General features: G+C 45.4%; 1 protein-coding gene and 2 non-coding genes across 3 annotated transcripts; all 3 read left to right on the top strand.

The window, feature by feature from the left end:
* Nucleotides 1-1,391: 1,391 nt before the first annotated feature.
* Nucleotides 1,392-2,235, top strand: LOC130080423 (zinc finger BED domain-containing protein 5-like). Its single transcript, XM_056245772.1, has one exon. The coding sequence runs from the start codon at nt 1,621-1,623 to the stop codon at nt 2,233-2,235; it is 615 nt and encodes a 204-aa protein (XP_056101747.1). The 5' UTR covers nt 1,392-1,620.
* A 6,832-nt stretch (nt 2,236-9,067) lies between these two features.
* trnal-uag (transfer RNA leucine (anticodon UAG)) lies at nt 9,068-9,149 on the top strand. Its single transcript has one exon. It is a non-coding gene; the product is annotated as a tRNA-Leu (tRNA).
* Nucleotides 9,150-14,430: 5,281 nt separating this feature from the next.
* Nucleotides 14,431-14,512, top strand: trnal-uag (transfer RNA leucine (anticodon UAG)). Its single transcript has one exon. It is a non-coding gene; the product is annotated as a tRNA-Leu (tRNA).
* The last annotated feature ends 3,919 nt before the right edge of the window (nt 14,513-18,431 follow it).

Raw genomic sequence — 18,431 nt, 5'->3', positions numbered from 1 at the left:
ATGGAGTCGCCGGCGCGTGAACTGGACTCTTTCTCATGAACCGAAACTCAGCGTATAATGTAGCTACTTGCCTCACAGAATTGAGAAATATATAGAAAGCTTGATGTCAACTTTTAAACAGAACATTTAAAAACGAAAAACAGACTGCTCTCTGCTTATGTAATCCGTATGAAATCTGCATTTCTCTCTGGCGCCTTACTGTGAAGATGGCGAGTCAGCATCGTGAAATTCATCTTGAAGCCGACACACTGACACAGAAAAACCTTGTTTATTAATAAACAATTAATATCTCTCCCTGCTATACTATTTGACATATTCATAATCATTACTTTTGCCGGTTCTTTGTGGCAGCTTTTAGATACTTTATTGGGAGCGCCACCCTTGTTACATGAACGCGTCACCACTGCATCAGCACCGAAAACATGATTTTTCTTCTTTTTTTTAAAATCTAAAATAAAAAATCATGATACGAACCGAGTTGTAGGTTTGGTCCATCGTTACAGCCTTAGTAAAACGAGAAAGTAGGAGTTTAGTCGTTTGTCATTTTGTAAAAAAAAAACAATGGCTATCTGAGCATCTTTGCCAACCGCAAACCAGCAATCAATAAATTATCGGGGAGGGTCATGCCTTTTTCACAATCATTTTGGAGGGTCATGGAAAAATGTATTACTGGCGAAGGGAGGGTCAAGTTTTTTGACTACAGATCTCAAAACTCCTCCGGTGGCCCCTTAAATAAAAAACGAACAGTCCCTAAATAAAAAAAAATAATAGGCTAAAAAAAAAAAATTATATATATATATATATATATATATATATATATATATATATATATATATATATATATATATAACGATTAGAAATAGCATATTGTATCCATAATTGTAACAAAATACAAAAAAATAGTTGTTAAATAAAAAAAATAAAAAATAAAAACATACAAATAAAAAAAAAGCCGTTGGTCCTGAGCCTGAGGTGATGACGAGAGATTAACGACAATTAGCGGTCACTTTACTACAGCACCAAGATAAACAGTCTTTCTGACACGTAGCGCAAGGTATTTTTTTAGGTTTAAGTATAGGATAATATTGTTTTCGAAATGAAACGTTGGTTAATATCGACCAAAGACAACAAAGGAAGGCCAGCAGAGGTGCCAGTGGAGGAGAGTGGAGAAGTAGGCCTACCACCGTCGGAAATGCCATCGACCTCAGATACGGAAAGAGGCCGGCGTGTGCATAAAGAGCACATCCATCAGCAGTCGGATCAGCCTTCCTCCAAGTGTCGAAAGTATCGAGACGAATTTATCCAGTATGGATTCACATGCGTCATCATCAACGAAGTACAACATCCCCAGTGTGTGCACATGAAAGCCTAAAGCCTGTAAAAATGCTACGACACTTGAAAACCAAGCACCCCTCTCTTGCTGCTAAACCAGTAGATTTTTTCCGACGAAAGGAGCGAGAGTTGCAAGGCCAAAAGAAAGTTCTAACTAAACAAACAACAATCCCTGCCAAAGCTCAACAGGCATCATATGAGGTGGCATATTTAATTGCACTGGCAAAAAAGCCACACACGATCGGTGAAACCCTTATCAAACCCGCTGCTATAGCAATAAGTCGGGCTATGCATGGGGATAAACTGGCCCGTGAGCTAGAAGCAGTGCCTCTGTCTAACGGGACTATTGCCCGGCGCATCTCCGACATGGCCCAGGACATAAAGTGTCAGCTGGTGGACAGAGTGAAGAAAGGGAAATATGCTTTACAATTAGATGAATCCACAGATGTATCAAACTCTCCCCAGCTGCTTGTATTCGTCAGATACAGTTTTGACGGAAAACTTAACGAGGACATTCTGTTTTGCACCGCGCTTGAGGGAACGTGCACAGGCGAGGACATTTTCACAAAAGTTGACAACAAACTAAAAGAAGAGGGACTGTCTTGGGGTGAGTGCATCGGTGTGTGTACAGATGGTGCTGGAGCGATGCTGGGGAAAAAGAAAGGTCTTAAAGCAAGAGTCTTGCAAGTGGCGCCTCACATAAATTTCACGCATTGCATTATACACAGAGAAGCTCTTGCGAGCAAAACCCTTGACCCAGAACTTAAACGTGTTCTTGAAACCGCGATAAAAATTGTCAACTACATAAAAGCGCGTCCACTCAATATCAGGCTGTTTGCCACTCTCTGTCACGAACTGGGATCGGAGCATGAGTGCTTGCTGCTCCACACAGAAGTCAGGTAGCTTTCGCGAGGGAATGTGCTCAGCCGCCTGTTTGAGCTGCGGGACGAAGTGCGCTTATTTCTGATGGAGCATGCGTCCCAGCTCGCTGACCACCTCACTGATCCTGACTGGTTAACAAGGCTAGCGTATTTGTCTTGCATATTTGAAAAACTGAATGGCCTTAATATGTCATTGCAAGGTGAAAACACAAGCATCATGTCACTGAATGATAAAATCTACGCATTCACGAGAAAACTTGAGCGCTGGACTGAGCGAGTTGAAATGGGTAGGATTGACATGTTTTCTGAGCTGGACGAATTCATTGAGGAAAATGAACTGAGTGTTAACATAGTGATGAAGTCTATCACTACTCACCTTCAATCCCTACTGGAACACTTCAACAAATATTTCCCAAAGGAAACAGCTCCAGAACAATATGACTGGGTAAGATCACCGTTCACTGTAACAAGGGCTAATCATCTGACATCCAACCTGGAGGACGCATTGGTTGAACTGTCAAGCGACCGAACCTTAAAAACAGCGTTTAATTCCAAGACGCTGGCTGAGTTCTGGATTTCTGTCGAGAAGGAATACCCACAGCTATCCAAGGCCGCTATGGATGTACTGATGCCTTTTGGCACTACCTACTTGTGCGAAAAGACTTTCTCGGCACTCACGTACATTAAAAATAAACACAGATCGCGACTGAATGTGGAGGATGAACTCCGAGTGGCGGTCTCCAAAATTAAACCAAGAATGGACTTGCTGTGCTCCAAGCATTGTGCCCATCCATCTCATTAGGAGATGGTAGGCTAATATTTAAATGAAAGTAATGAGTAAATTACTATAAAACAGTATTATAGTTTGATTGTTGTGTTCTTTTTTGTTGTAAACATGCTCGTGTTTAGATAGGCCTATTTGTGCGTGTGCGCCTTTGTGCGCAACGATATTGTGCCCATCCATCTCATTAGGAGATGTTAGGCTAATATTTAAATGAAAGTAATGAGTAAATTACTATAAAACAATATTAGAGTTGTTTGATTGTTGTGTTCATTTTTTTGTTGTAAACATGCTCGTTTTTAGATAGGCCTATTTGTGCGTGTGCGCCGTTGTGCGCAACGATATTGTGCCCATCCATCTCATTAGGAGATGTTAATATTTAAGTAAGGAATAATTGACGACAGGCCGTTGAATTATTAGAAAAATAGTGCACACTCGAGCTAATAGGCTAAATGAAACACAAAGCCCTTTTAACAAGTAGGCCTATCAATAATTGTTTATTTGTTATAGAATAATAACGAAAACCCGTGCAGTTTAATTTTTATTAAAATTAAACTGCATGTGTCCATTTATTGTGAAGTTAGACATTAAAAAATTGCAGATCAAGCGCATGGGGCTGCATGTTTTTTCTTGTTATGAATTGTACCCTATTTTCCGTTATTACAGTTATTACTACGCGCAGTGATATGGAACTGTAATGCGGTCAAAACTACTTTAGCCGTGCGTTTCCCTGAAAATAATTGCACACCTTATAACGTTCTCAACCAATCAGAATCAAGCATGTAACAGCCCTGTAGTATAATATAAAATAATATAATGGTTGTTTTGACTGTTGTGTTCTTCTGTGTTGTAAGTATGCCTATTAGTGCGTGTGCACAGTTTCACGCAATGTTTGTATACTTTAACCACCTCCGAGGATAGTAGGGGTCGCGAGTCACTCGCACCTTTATTTTGGGGGTCGTGGGCTGAAAAGTTTGGGAACCCCTGGACTAGGGGACGCCATTTTCCTTCTCGCCACGGCCCCCTGGTGCGGCCCTAAAAGTTTGGTGGCCCTGGGGCCTCGTTCGGCGGTCGAAAGGGTGAAAAACACGTCACGGGGTCAAAAAGGTCAAACCGACGGAACGCGCTCCCGTGAGGAGACGGAAGGTCGCAGGAGCCCGAAACTCGGCGAGTTCCGTCGTCTCCCGTCCCTAAATGGGGCCCCCGAGTTTGAGGGCCCTAGCCGCTTTCTAAGCGTTTCCCAACCCCCGTTTGTGATGAGGCCATTGATTGTGCTTGGTGACTGATGTGAGCAGCGACGTATTAATTTTTGGTGATGTCCCACTGGGTCCTACGGACACCAAAATTGTATCTCGTTTAGAGGGGGACGAGACCTTTACTTTGAGACCACCCACGGCCCCGTGGGCCCCCGGGGGCCAGAGATGGAGATGAAAATACACATTTATCTAAGCGAAAACGCAACGGATCCGGCCGTGGCTGGGCTCTTTGGAACCGTCTAGTTGAGCTGAAAAGAATGATAAAAAATTATGAATTTTGGCCGTGTTTTCGCGGAGATATTAGCCGAAAACCGTCGGGCGCGTTCTAAAATGGCGCCCGCTGATGACGTCACGATCTCGGGAACAAAATCGCTCATATCTCGGGAACGCGAAGACCCAGAGAGCTCAAATTGGGGTGAGGAGGTCCCACGGGGGCCCCGACTCGAACCAGGGCGATGGCGGGCCGCGGGGACGCCCCCTAGTGGTTCGCCGTTCGCTGGGTCCCCCGACTTTGAACGGCTATAACTCGGGGACCCGGGCGAGTTGGACCTCGGGGGTGGGCTCATTCGAAAGGGCCCGTCCAGCACTACAATCTATTAGAGTTTGGGGAACATTGAGCCAGGGGTTCTCGAGATATAAGCCGACAAAGCTGCGACTTTGACCGGACGTAACTCCCAGGCCCCGAGGCCCTCGGGGACGGGGGTGGGCTCATTGGATAGGGCTCCTCGAGGCCTACAGACGACCCGAGTTTGAAATTTTTTCGCCGTGTGGTTTTTGAGATATTCGAGAAAAACAAACATTCCCATACGTTCAGTGGTTAAATGGCTGTCACCCATGTCTCCAACGGGACTTCCAGATGATTAAAAACTACTTTTTCAGGCCCAACCACCTCTACTGTACTAAGCACACTCCACTGAACACATCTCACTAATTTTCAAGTCATTTCAGTGTTTAGTTTGCATTAAAATGGGTGTCCTTGAAACCACGTTTTGGTACTGTGATAAATGCTACGTGGGATGGGACACATTTTCTGTGAAACACATATTAATGAAAGTTCCAAATCATGATAAAAACTATTTTACTGCACTCAGGGGCCCCCCTTGAGTCCGTAGCACCAAGTCCCATCCCATAATTCCACTGACCACGAACCCATTATTTTTTTATAATGTAATAAATGCAACGTGGGATGTCCATAGCTCTGGTCAGGAAGGGTCTAGAGCCTCCATTTTTGCACTCAGGTCTAAGTCTCATCACCCTCTAACAGAATCCAGAGTTTCAAGAAGATTGGAGAAACCTTTTTTTCCGACCCGAAAAAACCGACAGGGATATAACATATACCCCCTGTCGGTTTTTTCGGGTCGAGATTTTGAGTTTCTCCAATCTTCTTGAAACTCTGGATTCTGTTAGAGGGTGATGGGACTTAGACCTGAGTGCAAAAATGGAGGCTCTAGACCCTTCCTGACCAGAGCTATGGACATCCCACGTAGCATTTGTTCCATTGTAAAAATAGTGGTTTCGCGGTCAGTGGAATTATGGGATGAGACTTGGTGCTACGGACTCAGGGGAGGCCCCTGAGTGCAGTAAAATGGTTTTCATCATGACAGCAACTTTAATTCAAATGTCTATCAGAGAAACTCTCTGAATCCCCATTCAATCGATGGCACGTGGGATTCTGTCCGATTGCAGCTTGTTGAATGAAGGGCGGGGTTAGTATTTTACAAAAATAGTGGGTTATTGGACAAATAGTGGCTTCTTGGGATGATCCCACGTAGCATTTATTCCATTGTACCAAATATAGGCTTCGCGGACAGTTGCTCTACCCGGCTTAGTTCTTAGCACTTTTTGACCGGGCATAACTCAGGAACCAAGCCGACTTTGGGCTCCATACTCTGGGGTCCTGGGGGGCCCATGGGTACCTTTACACACCCAGAGTTTGGAGCTCCAAGTCGGCTTGGTTCCCGAGATACACCCAGTCAAACCTGGAAAGGAAGTGGCCGTATCTCGGAAGCAGAAGGACCTAGGAGCTGGGGACGGTGGGGTCTGAAGGGGACCCATGGGCCCTCCCCACACCAAGAGTTTGGAGCCCAAACTCGGCTTGGTTCCCGAGATAAACCCGGTCAAAGCTGGAAAGGAAGTGGCCGTATCTCGGAACCAGAAGGACCTAGGAGCTGGGGACGGTGGGGTCTGAAGGGGACCCATCGGCCCTCCCCACACCCCGAGTTTGGAGCTCGAACTCGGCTTTGTTCCCGAGATACACCCGGTCAAAGCTGGACAGGAAGTTGCCGTATCTCGGAACCGGAAGGACCTAGAAGCTGGGGACGGTGGGTTCCGAAGGGACCTAAAGGGCCCTACTCACACCCGGAGTTTGGAGCTCCAACTCGGCTCCACCCCCAAGATACACCCACTTATACATAAGGGTCTTTTGGACAAAACGGTCAATATCTCGGAAATGACGAGTCCCAGCGGATCGTCCTTTGGGGTGGTGAGGGGTCACTAGGGGCCCTCTCAGACCCCAGAGTCCCGAGCCTCTGGGACCCTTCCTTCTGAAGTGCACCCTTTTCTGTTGGGCCCCGTATCTCGGACCGTGGGGGAGCTAGAAGCACGGGCTAGGGCGCGTGATGGGGGGGCATTTCCGCCATATAGTGGGTTATTGGACAAAAAGTGGGTTAGTGGGACGGGGGTGGGGGGGGGTCTGGTCACTCTAGTGGTCAATCGGACAAATAATGGGTTAGCGGGACGGGGCACGTGTGGCGCCCCACCAAGGACGAAGGCAGAACTGCTTGGGTAGGCCTCGGGCTTCGGGTCACTCCCGTCGGGCCCCTGAGGGGGTCGGGTCACCCCGACCCTGCCCGCGTGGGTCGGGCGCCCGGGGAGGGTCGGCCTGCGGCGTCGGCCGACCCCCCAAAAATTTCGGGGGGTCAGCGCGCTCGTCCGCCAACCCCCGTCCTAATCGCCGCGCCCCGTTTACTGAATGGACGCTTTTTATTTTTATGGACTATCTAGAGGTACTAACTGCGGTGGAAAAGCAACCGAGCTAAAGCGAACCGAACCGTGCCGTACCGAGTCGAGTCGTACCACGCAGTGGAAAAGCGAAGCGAGCCGAACCGTTCCGCGCCGAGTCGAACCGTACCGAGCCGAACCGAGCCGTACCAGCAGTGGAAAAGCGCCATTAAGGTGTCTGGCCCTCTTTAAAAACCGTCTAATTTCGACGGATTTAACTGTGGAGAAGAGAGACATTAAAAGAAAAAATTGGCGAAAATGGCCCACGGAAGGTGCCCTCACAAGGTAGCGTGACCGAGCGGTCTAAGGCGCTGGTCTAAGGCGCAAAAGCGGCTGAAAATCTGCACCCTCTTGAATCAGGGACAGCAATAATGTCACTTCAAAAATGAATTTAAACATAATAATAACAAATGTCTAGTCTATAATGATGGAGTTAGCCAATTTGACTCATTGAGATTTTTTTGGTGATCTGACAGCTTCCTCATGATTTTGAGTTTAACTGCGACACAGCTGGCTGCCATTTTGGAGGATGGCCCAAAGGCTTTGATTAGGTAATTCAGGTGTGTTTGATTAGAGATGGAATTGCAATCTGCAGGGAGGGGGGCCTCCAGGAGTGTAACTGCGTCCCCCCTGTATTTAGGAGGCCTTTCCACCTGTCGAGGTGCTCCTTCAAGGCACGTAGAATTTCGACGAATTTAACTGTGGAGAAGTCCCACCGCTGCCAAGACAGCATTTTAGAAGGCACTCGTGGCTGCTATGCCTAAGCGAAAACACTGGAGAAGTGACACTGCTTGCTCGCGGACTCTTCCAAACCCTGCCGCTTTTGCTTTTCTTGGCCAAACTCGGCGTGCTTCAGAGCCTGACGATAAAGGTCCGCACCCAACGTTTAATCTATTTATGAAAAAAAAATGGCCAGAAAACGGCCCACGAATCGAGCCACGTCAGGGTAGCGTGGCCGAGGGGTCTAAGGTGCTGGATTTAGGCTTCAGTCTCTTCGGGGGCGTGGGTTCGAATCCCACCGCTGCCAGCAGTGATTTTAAAGAGGTCCAGACACCTTAAGTGTGCTCCGAAAAGGCGCAAAAGCGGCTGAAAATCTGCACCCTCTTGAATCAGGGACAGCAATAATGTCACTTCAAAAATGAATTTAAACATAATAATAACAAATGTGTAGTCTATAATGATGGAGTTAGCCAATTTGACTCATTGAGATTTTTTTGGTGATCTGACAGCTACCTCATGATTTTGAGTTTAACTGCGACACAGCTGGCTGCCATTTTGGAGGATGGCCCAAAGGCTTTGATTAGGTAATTCAGGTGTGTTTGATTAGAGATGGAATTGCAATCTGCAGGGAGGGGGGCCTCCAGGAGTGTAACTGCGTCCCCCCTGTATTTAGGAGGCCTTTCCACCTGTCGAGGTGCTCCTTCAAGGCACGTAGAATTTCGACGGATTTAACTGTGGAGAAGAGAGACATTAAAAGAAAAAATTGGTGAAAATGGCCCACGGAAGGTGCCCTCACAAGGTAGCGTGGCCGAGCGGTCTAAGGTGCTGGGTTAAGGCTCCAGTCTCTTCGGGGGCGTGGGTTCGAATCCCACCGCTGCCAAGACAGCAATTTTAGAAGGCACTCGTGGCTGCTATGCCTAAGCGAAAACACTGGAGAAGTGACACTGCTTGCTCCCGGTCTCTTCCAAACCCTGCCGCTTTCCTTGGCCGAACTCGGCGTGCTTCAGAGCCTGACGATGAAGGTACGCACCCAACGTTTAATCTATTTATGAAAAAAAAAATGGCCAGAAAACGGCCCACGAAATGAGCCTCGTCAGGGTAGCGTGGCCGAGGGGTCTAAGGCGCTGGATTTAGGCTCCAGTCTCTTCGGGGGCGTGGGTTCGAATCCCACTGCTGCCAGCAGTGATTTTAAAGAGGGCCAGACACCTTAAGTGTGCTCCGAAAAGGCGCAAAAGCGGCTGAAAATCTGCACCCTCTTGAATCAGGGACAGCAATAATGTCACTTCAAAAATGAATTTAAACATAATAATAACAAATGTCTAGTCTATAATGATGGAGTTAGCCAATTTGACTCATTGAGATTTTTTACAGCTACCTCATGATTTTGAGTTTAACTGCGACACAGCTGGCTGCCATTTTGGAGGATGGCCCAAAGGCTTTGATTAGGTAATTCAGGTGTGTTTGATTAGAGATGGAATTGCAATCTGCAGGGAGGGGGGCCTCCAGGAGTGTAACTGCGTCCCCCCTGTATTTAGGAGGCCTTTCCACCTGTCGAGGTGCTCCTTCAAGGCACGTAGAATTTCGACGAATTTAACTGTGGAGAAGTCCCACCGCTGCCAAGACAGCATTTTAGAAGGCACTCGTGGCTGCTATGCCTAAGCGAAAACACTGGAGAAGTGACACTGCTTGCTCGCGGACTCTTCCAAACCCTGCCGCTTTTGCTTTTCTTGGCCAAACTCGGCGTGCTTCAGAGCCTGACGATAAAGGTCCGCACCCAACGTTTAATCTATTTATGAAAAAAAAAATGGCCAGAAAACGGCCCACGAAATGAGCCTCGTCAGGGTAGCGTGGCCGAGGGGTCTAAGGTGCTGGATTTAGGCTTCAGTCTCTTCGGGGGCGTGGGTTCGAATCCCACCGCTGCCAGCAGTGATTTTAAAGAGGTCCAGACACCTTAAGTGTGCTCCGAAAAGGCGCAAAAGCGGCTGAAAATCTGCACCCTCTTGAATCAGGGACAGCAATAATGTCACTTCAAAAATGAATTTAAACATAATAATAACAAATGTCTAGTCTATAATGATGGAGTTAGCCAATTTGACTCATTGAGATTTTTTTGGTGATTTGACAGCTACCTCATGATTTTGAGTTTAACTGCGACACAGCTGGCTGCCATTTTGGAGGATGGCCCAAAGGCTTTGATTAGGTAATTCAGGTGTGTTTGATTAGAGATGGAATTGCAATCTGCAGGGAGGGGGCCTCCAGGAGTGTAACTGCGTCCCCCCTGTATTTAGGAGGCCTTTCCACCTGTCGAGGTGCTCCTTCAAGGCACGTAGAATTTCGACGGATTTAACTGTGGAGAAGAGAGACATTAAAAGAAAAAATTGGGGAAAATGGCCCACGGAAGGTGCCCTCACAAGGTAGCGTGGCCGAGCGGTGTAAGGCGCTGGATTAAGGCTCCAGTCTCTTCGGGGGCGTGGGTTCGAATCCCACCGCGACCAAGACAGCATTTTAGAAGGCACTCGTGGCTGCTATGCCTAAGCGAAAACACTGGAGAAGTGACACTGCTTGCTCCCGGTCTCTTCCAAACCCTGCCGCTTTTGCTTTCCTTGGCCGAACTCGGCGTGCTTCAGAGCCTGACGATGAAGGTCCGCACCCAACGTTTAATCTATTTATGAAAAAAAAAATGGCCAGAAAACGGCCCACGAATCGAGCCACGTCAGGGTAGCGTGGCCGAGGGGTCTAAGGCGCTAGATTTAGGCTCCAGTCTCTTCGGGGGCGTGGGTTCGAATCCCACCGCTGCCAGCAGTGATTTTAAAGAGGGCCAGACACCTTAAGAGTGCTCCGAAAAGGCGCAAAAGCGGCTGAAAATCTGCACCCTCTTGAATCAGGGACAGCAATAATGTCACTTCAAAAATGAATTTAAACATAATAATAACAAATGTCTAGTCTATAATGATGGAGTTAGCCAATTTGACTCATTGAGATTTTTTTGGTGATCTGACAGCTACCTCATGATTTTGAGTTTAACTGCGACACAGCTGGCTGCCATTTTGGAGGATGGCCCAAAGGCTTTGATTAGGTAATTCAGGTGTGTTTGATTAGAGATGGAATTGCAATCTGCAGGGAGGGGGGCCTCCAGGAGTGTAACTGCGTCCCCCCTGTATTTAGGAGGCCTTTCCACCTGTCGAGGTGCTCCTTCAAGGCACGTAGAATTTCGACGGATTTAACTGTGGAGAAGTCCCACCGCTGCCAAGACAGCATTTTTGAAGGCACTCGTGGCTGCTATGCCTAAGCGAAAACACTGGAGAAGTGACACTGCTTGCTCGCGGACTCTTCCAAACCCTGCCGCTTTTGCTTTCCTTGGCCAAACTCGGCGTGCTTCAGAGCCTGACGATGAAGGTCCGCACCCAACGTTTAATCTATTTATGAAAAAAAAATGGCCAGAAAACGGCCCACGAATCAAGCCACATCAGGGTAGCGTGGCCGAGGGGTCTAAGGTGCTGTATTTAGGCTTCAGTCTCTTCGGGGGCGTGGGTTCGAATCCCACCGCTGCCAGCAGTGATTTTAAAGAGGTCCAGACACCTTAAGTGTGCTCCGAAAAGGCGCAAAAGCGGCTGAAAATCTGCACCCTCTTGAATCAGGGACAGCAATAATGTCACTTCAAAAATGAATTTAAACATAATAATAACAAATGTCTAGTCTATAATGATGGAGTTAGCCAATTTGACTCATTGAGATTTTTTTGGTGATCTGACAGCTACCTCATGATTTTGAGTTTAACTGCGACACAGCTGGCTGCCATTTTGGAGGATGGCCCAAAGGCTTTGATTAGGTAATTCAGGTGTGTTTGATTAGAGATGGAATTGCAATCTGCAGGGAGGGGGGCCTCCAGGAGTGTAACTGCGTCCCCCCTGTATTTAGGAGGCCTTTCCACCTGTCGAGGTGCTCCTTCAAGGCACGTAGAATTTCGACGAATTTAACTGTGGAGAAGTCCCACCGCTTCCAAGACAGCATTTTAGAAGGCACTCGTGGCTGCTATGCCTAAGCGAAAACACTGGAGAAGTGACACTGCTTGCTCGCGGACTCTTCCAAACCCTGCCGCTTTTGCTTTCCTTGGCCAAACTCGGCGTGCTTCAGAGCCTGACGATGAAGGTCCGCACCCAACGTTTAATCTATTTATGAAAAAAAAATGGCCAGAAAACGGCCCACGAATCGAGCCACGTCAGGATAGCGTGGCCGAGGGGTCTAAGGTGCTGGATTTAGGCTTCAGTCTCTTCGGGGGCGTGGGTTCGAATCCCACCGCTGCCAGCAGTGATTTTAAAGAGGTCCAGACACCTTAAGTGTGCTCCGAAAAGGCGCAAAAGCGGCTGAAAATCTGCACCCTCTTGAATCAGGGACAGCAATAATGTCACTTCAAAAATGAATTTAAACATAATAATAACAAATGTCTAGTCTATAATGATGGAGTTAGCCAATTTGACTCATTGAGATTTTTTTTGGTGATCTGACAGCTACCTCATGATTTTGAGTTTAACTGCGACACAGCTGGCTGCCATTTTGGAGGATGGCCCAAAGGCTTTGATTAGGTAATTCAGGTGTGTTTGATTAGAGATGGAATTGCAATCTGCAGGGAGGGGGGCCTCCAGGAGTGTAACTGCGTCCCCCCTGTATTTAGGAGGCCTTTCCACCTGTCGAGGTGCTCCTTCAAGGCACGTAGAATTTCGACGGATTTAACTGTGGAGAAGAGAGACATTAAAAGAAAAAATTGGCGAAAATGGCCCACGGAAGGTGCCCTCACAAGGAAGTGTGGCCGAGCGGTCTAAAGCGCTGGATTAAGGCTCCAGTCTCTTCGGGGGCGTGGGTTCGAATCCCACCGCTGCCAAGACAGCATTTTAGAAGGCACTCGTGGCTGCTATGCCTAAGCGAAAACACTGGAGAAGTGACACTGCTTGCTCCCGGTCTCTTCCAAACCCTGCCGCTTTTGCTTTCCTTGGCCGAACTCGGCGTGCTTCAGAGCCTGACGATGAAAGTCCGCACCCAACGTTTAATCTATTTATGAAAAAAAAAATGGCCAGAAAACGGCCCACGAATTGAGCCACGTCAGGGTAGCGTGGCCGAGGTGTCTAAGGCGCTGGATTTAGGCTCCAGTCTCTTCGGGGGCGTGGGTTCGAATCCCACCGCTGCCAGCAGTGATTTTAAAGAGGGCCAGACACCTTAAGAGTGCTCCGAAAAGGCGCAAAAGCGTCTGAAAATCTGCACCCTCTTGAATCAGGGACGGTAATAATGTCACTTCAAAAATGAATTTAAACATAATAATAACAAATGTCTAGTCTATAATGATGGAGTTAGCCAATTTGACTCATTGAGATTTTTTTGGTGATCTGACAGCTACCTCATGATTTTGAGTTTAACTGCGACACAGCTGGCTGCCATTTTGGAGGATGGCCCAAAGGCTTTGATAAGGTAAATCAGGTGTGTTTGATTAGAGATGGAATTGCAATCTGCAGGGAGGGGGGCCTCCAGGAGTGTAACTGCGTCCCCCCTGTATTTAGGAGGCCTTTCCACCTGTCGGGGTGCTCCTTCAAGGCACGTAGAATTTCGACGGATTTAACTGTGGAGAAGAGAGACATTAAAAGAAAAAATTGGCGAAAATGGCCCACGGAAGGTGCCCTCACAAGGTAGCGTGGCCGAGCGGTCTAAGGCGCTGGGTCTAAGGCGCAAAAGCGGCTGAAAATCTGCACCCTCTTGAATCAGGGACAGCAATAATGTCACTTCAAAAATGAATTTAAACATAATAATAACAAATGTCTAGTCTATAATGATGGAGTTGGCCGATTTGACTCATTGAGATTTTTTTGGTGATCTGACAGCTATCTCATGATTTTGAGTTTAACTGCGACACAGCTGGCTGCCATTTTGGAGGATGGCCCAAAGGCTTTGATTAGGTAATTCAGGTGTGTTTGATTAGAGATGGAATTGCAATCTGCAGGGAGGGGGGCCTCCAGGAGTGTAACTGCGTCCCCCCTGTATTTAGGAGGCCTTTCCACCTGTCGAGGTGCTCCTTCAAGGCACGTAGAATTTCGACGGATTTAACTGTGGAGAAGAGAGACAGTAAAAGAAAAAATTGGCGAAAATGGCCCACGGAAGGTGCCCTCACAAGGTAGCGTGGCCGAGCGGTCTAAGGCGCTGGATTAAGGCTCGAGTCTCTTCGGGGGCGTGGGTTCGAATCCCACCGCTGCCAAGACAGCATTTTAGAAGGCACTCGTGGCTGCTATGCCTAAGCGAAAACACTGGAGAAGTGACACTGCTTGCTCCCGGTCTCTTCCAAACCCTGCCGCTTTTGCTTTCCTTGGCCGAACTCGGCGTGCTTCAGAGCCTGACGATGAAGGTCCGCACCCAACGTTTAATCTATTTATGAAAAAAAAAATGGCCAGAAAACGGCCCACGAATCGAGCCACGTCAGGGTAGCGTGGCCGAGGGGTCTAAGGCGCTGGATTTAGGCTCCAGTCTCTTCGGGGGCGTGGGTTCGAATCCCACCGCTGCCAGCAGTGATTTTAAAGAGGGCCAGACACCTTAAGAGTGCTCCGAAAAGGCGCAAAAGCGGCTGAAAATCTGCACCCTCTAGAATCAGGGATGGTAATAATGTCACTTCAAAAATGAATTTAAACATAATAATAACAAATGTCTAGTCTATAATGATGGAGTGTAGTGGCAATTTTAATGATATTCATTGATCTTTAGTAAAATATAGATGATTCAAAGAATGTCACATGTGTGTCTCTCACTTGTAGTGAGAGAGGATTCTGTTTATGTACCTGGGGAGGCAGAAGAGGGAGACACTCCAGAGAACAGACGAACAAGGACCTCTGACCTAGATGTCAGAAGGCCACTTAGTGCAGGGGAGCTTAGTGGGCCAACTAGTGACGTCTATGGAAAACTACCGGGAGGAAGGCTCTGGGGGGAAGAAGGCCTTGAAACTAAGATAAAAGCTAGTTCAGTCTGTCTGGGGGGGTGTCACTCTTCTGCACAGGGTAACAACTGTGTATTAGACTGCTCCTATTCTTGCAAGAATAAATACTTCTATTTTATATAATTTGACTCTGAGTGTCTCTTACGCAGTGATGTTTGTTTGAGATGAATTTTTGCCACAACAGTTTTGGTGTCAGAAGTGGGATTCCTTGGACGTGCCTCCTGGACCTGAGATCGGACGGTGTTTGGCCACCTGGACTAAGTAAGTTCCAGCTCTACCTCGTAAACTTGAGAGAGAGGGGCCGACCGATATCAGGGCCGGGAGAATCGACCACTGGAATCTAAAGAACCCGCAGGTGGCAACAGAAGCATCTCTGGTAAGAGACAGTTCAATTTATTTTCTTTTGGGTAAGTTAATTAAATTCAGTTTAATTGGGGAGAAGAGTAAAATTGAACCATATTGGCTGAAGGCTGTTTCTGTGGTACGTAATCTGAGATTAATTGAGATCTATATAGATCAAGAAATTTCAAACAGATACGAGGGAAAAATCTGAGATTAATTGAGGTCTGCAACAGAACAAGAAATTTCAAGCAGATAAATAATCTGGGATTAAGTGAGAACTGTAACAGATCAAGAGATTTCAAACAGATAGGTACCCTGAAAATTAGTTGTTCCACGACGGAGCAAATTGTTTTTAGGTACTGAGGCTAATTAGGGGGAACCAGAATTTTTTGGTAAACCATAATTAGGAGGGCACTAATAGTGCAACCCGACCGATTTGGGTTAAAAGAAAGAATCGGATTTGTTTAGGGACGCCTAACAGATTAAAGAAAACGCGCGTTGAAGAGAAATCCACAGAGAACAGAAAACAGCCAGTATGGGAAAATCTCAGAGTAAGCATGCCAAATTTGATACACCGGTTTTCTGTAGAACTAGGAAAGTATGGGGGGAAATGTATGTTTTAGATATTGGAAAAAAAACTGAGAAAATACCATGATCATGAGCTACCATGAGCACAAATAGACTAAGAGTGTGCGAGAATCAGTGGAACAGGGCAGCGGGACAAAAGGTTGTTGTGGCTGCGTTCAACATGTGTGTAAAAAATGTGAACAGATAATGGATTGTTCAGTTGAAGATAAAATGTCGAACTGCCAGGAGAAATAATGTTTTTACTTCTTCATCCAGTAAATGGATGCATGACATTAGATGTCTATAGAACTTAAATTTATATGACAAGGATTGAAGTAGCAAGAAGCAATAAGGCTGTCTGTGTGAAATAGAGGGAACGGTAAGTGAGACTTGGTGGAAGAGGGAATTGAAAAAAACAAAAAGGTTGGTGTGTGAGATATGTGTGTGTGGGGATTGTTCAAACAATCATGTACTGGTTAGATAATGAAGGAACTGGCATGTTTGAGAAAAGAAAGGAGAGGATAATGAAGGAACTGGCATGTAGGGAAAAGAAAGGAGAAATATAGTAGAAAACTATATGTGATGAAAATAGACATGGTCTGATAGAATTTATGGAAGTCAAATGTAAAATGTTTAAATGATATGAAAAGTTTTAGAATAAAATAAGGCATTGTATGATTGACAGGGATTAACATGATATGAAGAATGTTTTAAGCAGAATGGGGAGCAATTCTAGATTTTGATAAAATAATGATTGAAATGATGATATATCTGCCTTATTTTATTAATGTTAAGAAAATAAGGGTATTGAAGCAAGTAGCTATAATGGTTGTCTGTGTAATTTACGGACTGAGTGATATAATCTGTTTTGGAGAAACAGTAGAGATAAGACTGAGACAATAATGTGATGGAAGGAAAAAAGGCTTCAAACCAGTGGAAATGAAAATAATGATGTACAAATTGTTACACTTTATGAAGAGTAACGGAACAGTCCGGGAAAATAAATAAGTAAATAAATAGTGAGACAGAAGAGAGCAAATGCTGTAAACAGCTCTGCTCTGAAGATCTCACTTTGAAGAGATTTGCAGATGATGTTTTGTAAAAGATAAGCTGGGATAACAGCAACAGTACTTGTAATTAGTGTTGTTGATGATAATACCAAATTAGTAAGGTGTAAAGACAGCTATGTCCAAAGATTCTGGAAATCAATAATGTATAATGTTCTGCCAATAATAATGATGAAGATTATGATTTGGCTATTGTGATTGAATCCGCCATTGGTGGATGGTCAAAGGAATACAGAGAACTGCTTATCAGTGGGTCTGTTTACATTCCTGAATGGGACACTGCTTCAAGGGTGTGCAGTTAAGTTGAAGCCCTTTGGAAGCTCACAGTGATCAAACTGCAAGGTGTCTGATGCTGTAGTTGAGGCTGACACACGAACCAACCAGATGACAGAGATTGTCTTGACTGTGGTCAGTAGGACCATTTAACACGTGACACATTTCTGATAATAATGTAGGGTTGAAAATAGATCAGTGTTTAAATGACGACAGTGACAATTTTTTGGTCTGAGAAATAAGAGATAAAAAACAAGGTAAAAGATTGAAGTCTTAAAGTGAATCCTTTTGTGACTCCAACAAATGTGAGTTGCAAAATATGTAAAGGTAATATAGAGAGACAGATCTCAAAGATGATTTATAATAACTGCAAAAGATGCAGAGTAGCCTTGTCAAAGTTAGTGTGAATCCTGATTGGAGACTGATAAACTCCTAGAAGAGAAAACTTTTGAAGATATTAAGTTATGGTAATTGAGAACTTGACAACTAAAATTGAGATTGAGAAATGTGAAACGTTATTGAGAACTAGAATAATTACCATTATGTAAGAACAAATAAGCAGAAGCAGTAGGCTACTGAATTAACAGTTGCTAAATGTAAAATGTGTTGAAAGGCATCTGATTAAACAAACAGCTTGAAAAGTTGACCATGAAAGAACTAGAAGCTGATGTTTTGCTTTCAAAAGATAAGTTTGTTATGGGCTGTATTGAAACAGTTCGCTTATCTAAAATCTGATGTGTGCTGTGCCTGAAACTGCCAGTGTGACAGAGACTCAATCTGAGTGGAAATTTGTAATGTCTAAATTCCCTGAGGTGGGCAAAAGACAAATATAAATAATATGTTTATTTGAAACCGTATGTAATTTCTGGCAAAGATGCCTTAAGCTGGGATAGAGTTAAAAGATGATAGATAAATGTTTGATGTTAGAAGTATATGAGAGAGCAGTGTACCATCCAATAGAGTCTCAGAGTCTCTCTCATTCAATGAGTCAGCTAAAAGCTGGTATCTGTGATAATAAGTAAAGCACAGTGTTTCAGTTGAAGATCATAGACACAGAGATGTTTTAAAAATAAAACTGAATGACTTTAAAGAAGTATTTAAAACAATAATACAGATAGAGATGACATTTTGATTAGCTTATTTTAGGACCAGTAACTTCTTTGTCTCATTTAGTCTCCACCATTCAGGACCGATGGCTCCGGCTACAGATGAAGTACACTGAATGTACGGTTGTGATCTAAATTC

Source organism: Rhinichthys klamathensis, unplaced genomic scaffold, assembly GCF_029890125.1.
Source record: "Rhinichthys klamathensis goyatoka isolate OS25496 unplaced genomic scaffold, OSU_Roscu_1.1 h1tg000035l_1, whole genome shotgun sequence".
Lineage (NCBI taxonomy): Eukaryota > Metazoa > Chordata > Actinopteri > Cypriniformes > Leuciscidae > Rhinichthys > Rhinichthys klamathensis.
This window is presented reverse-complemented; position numbering and strand designations above follow the sequence as displayed.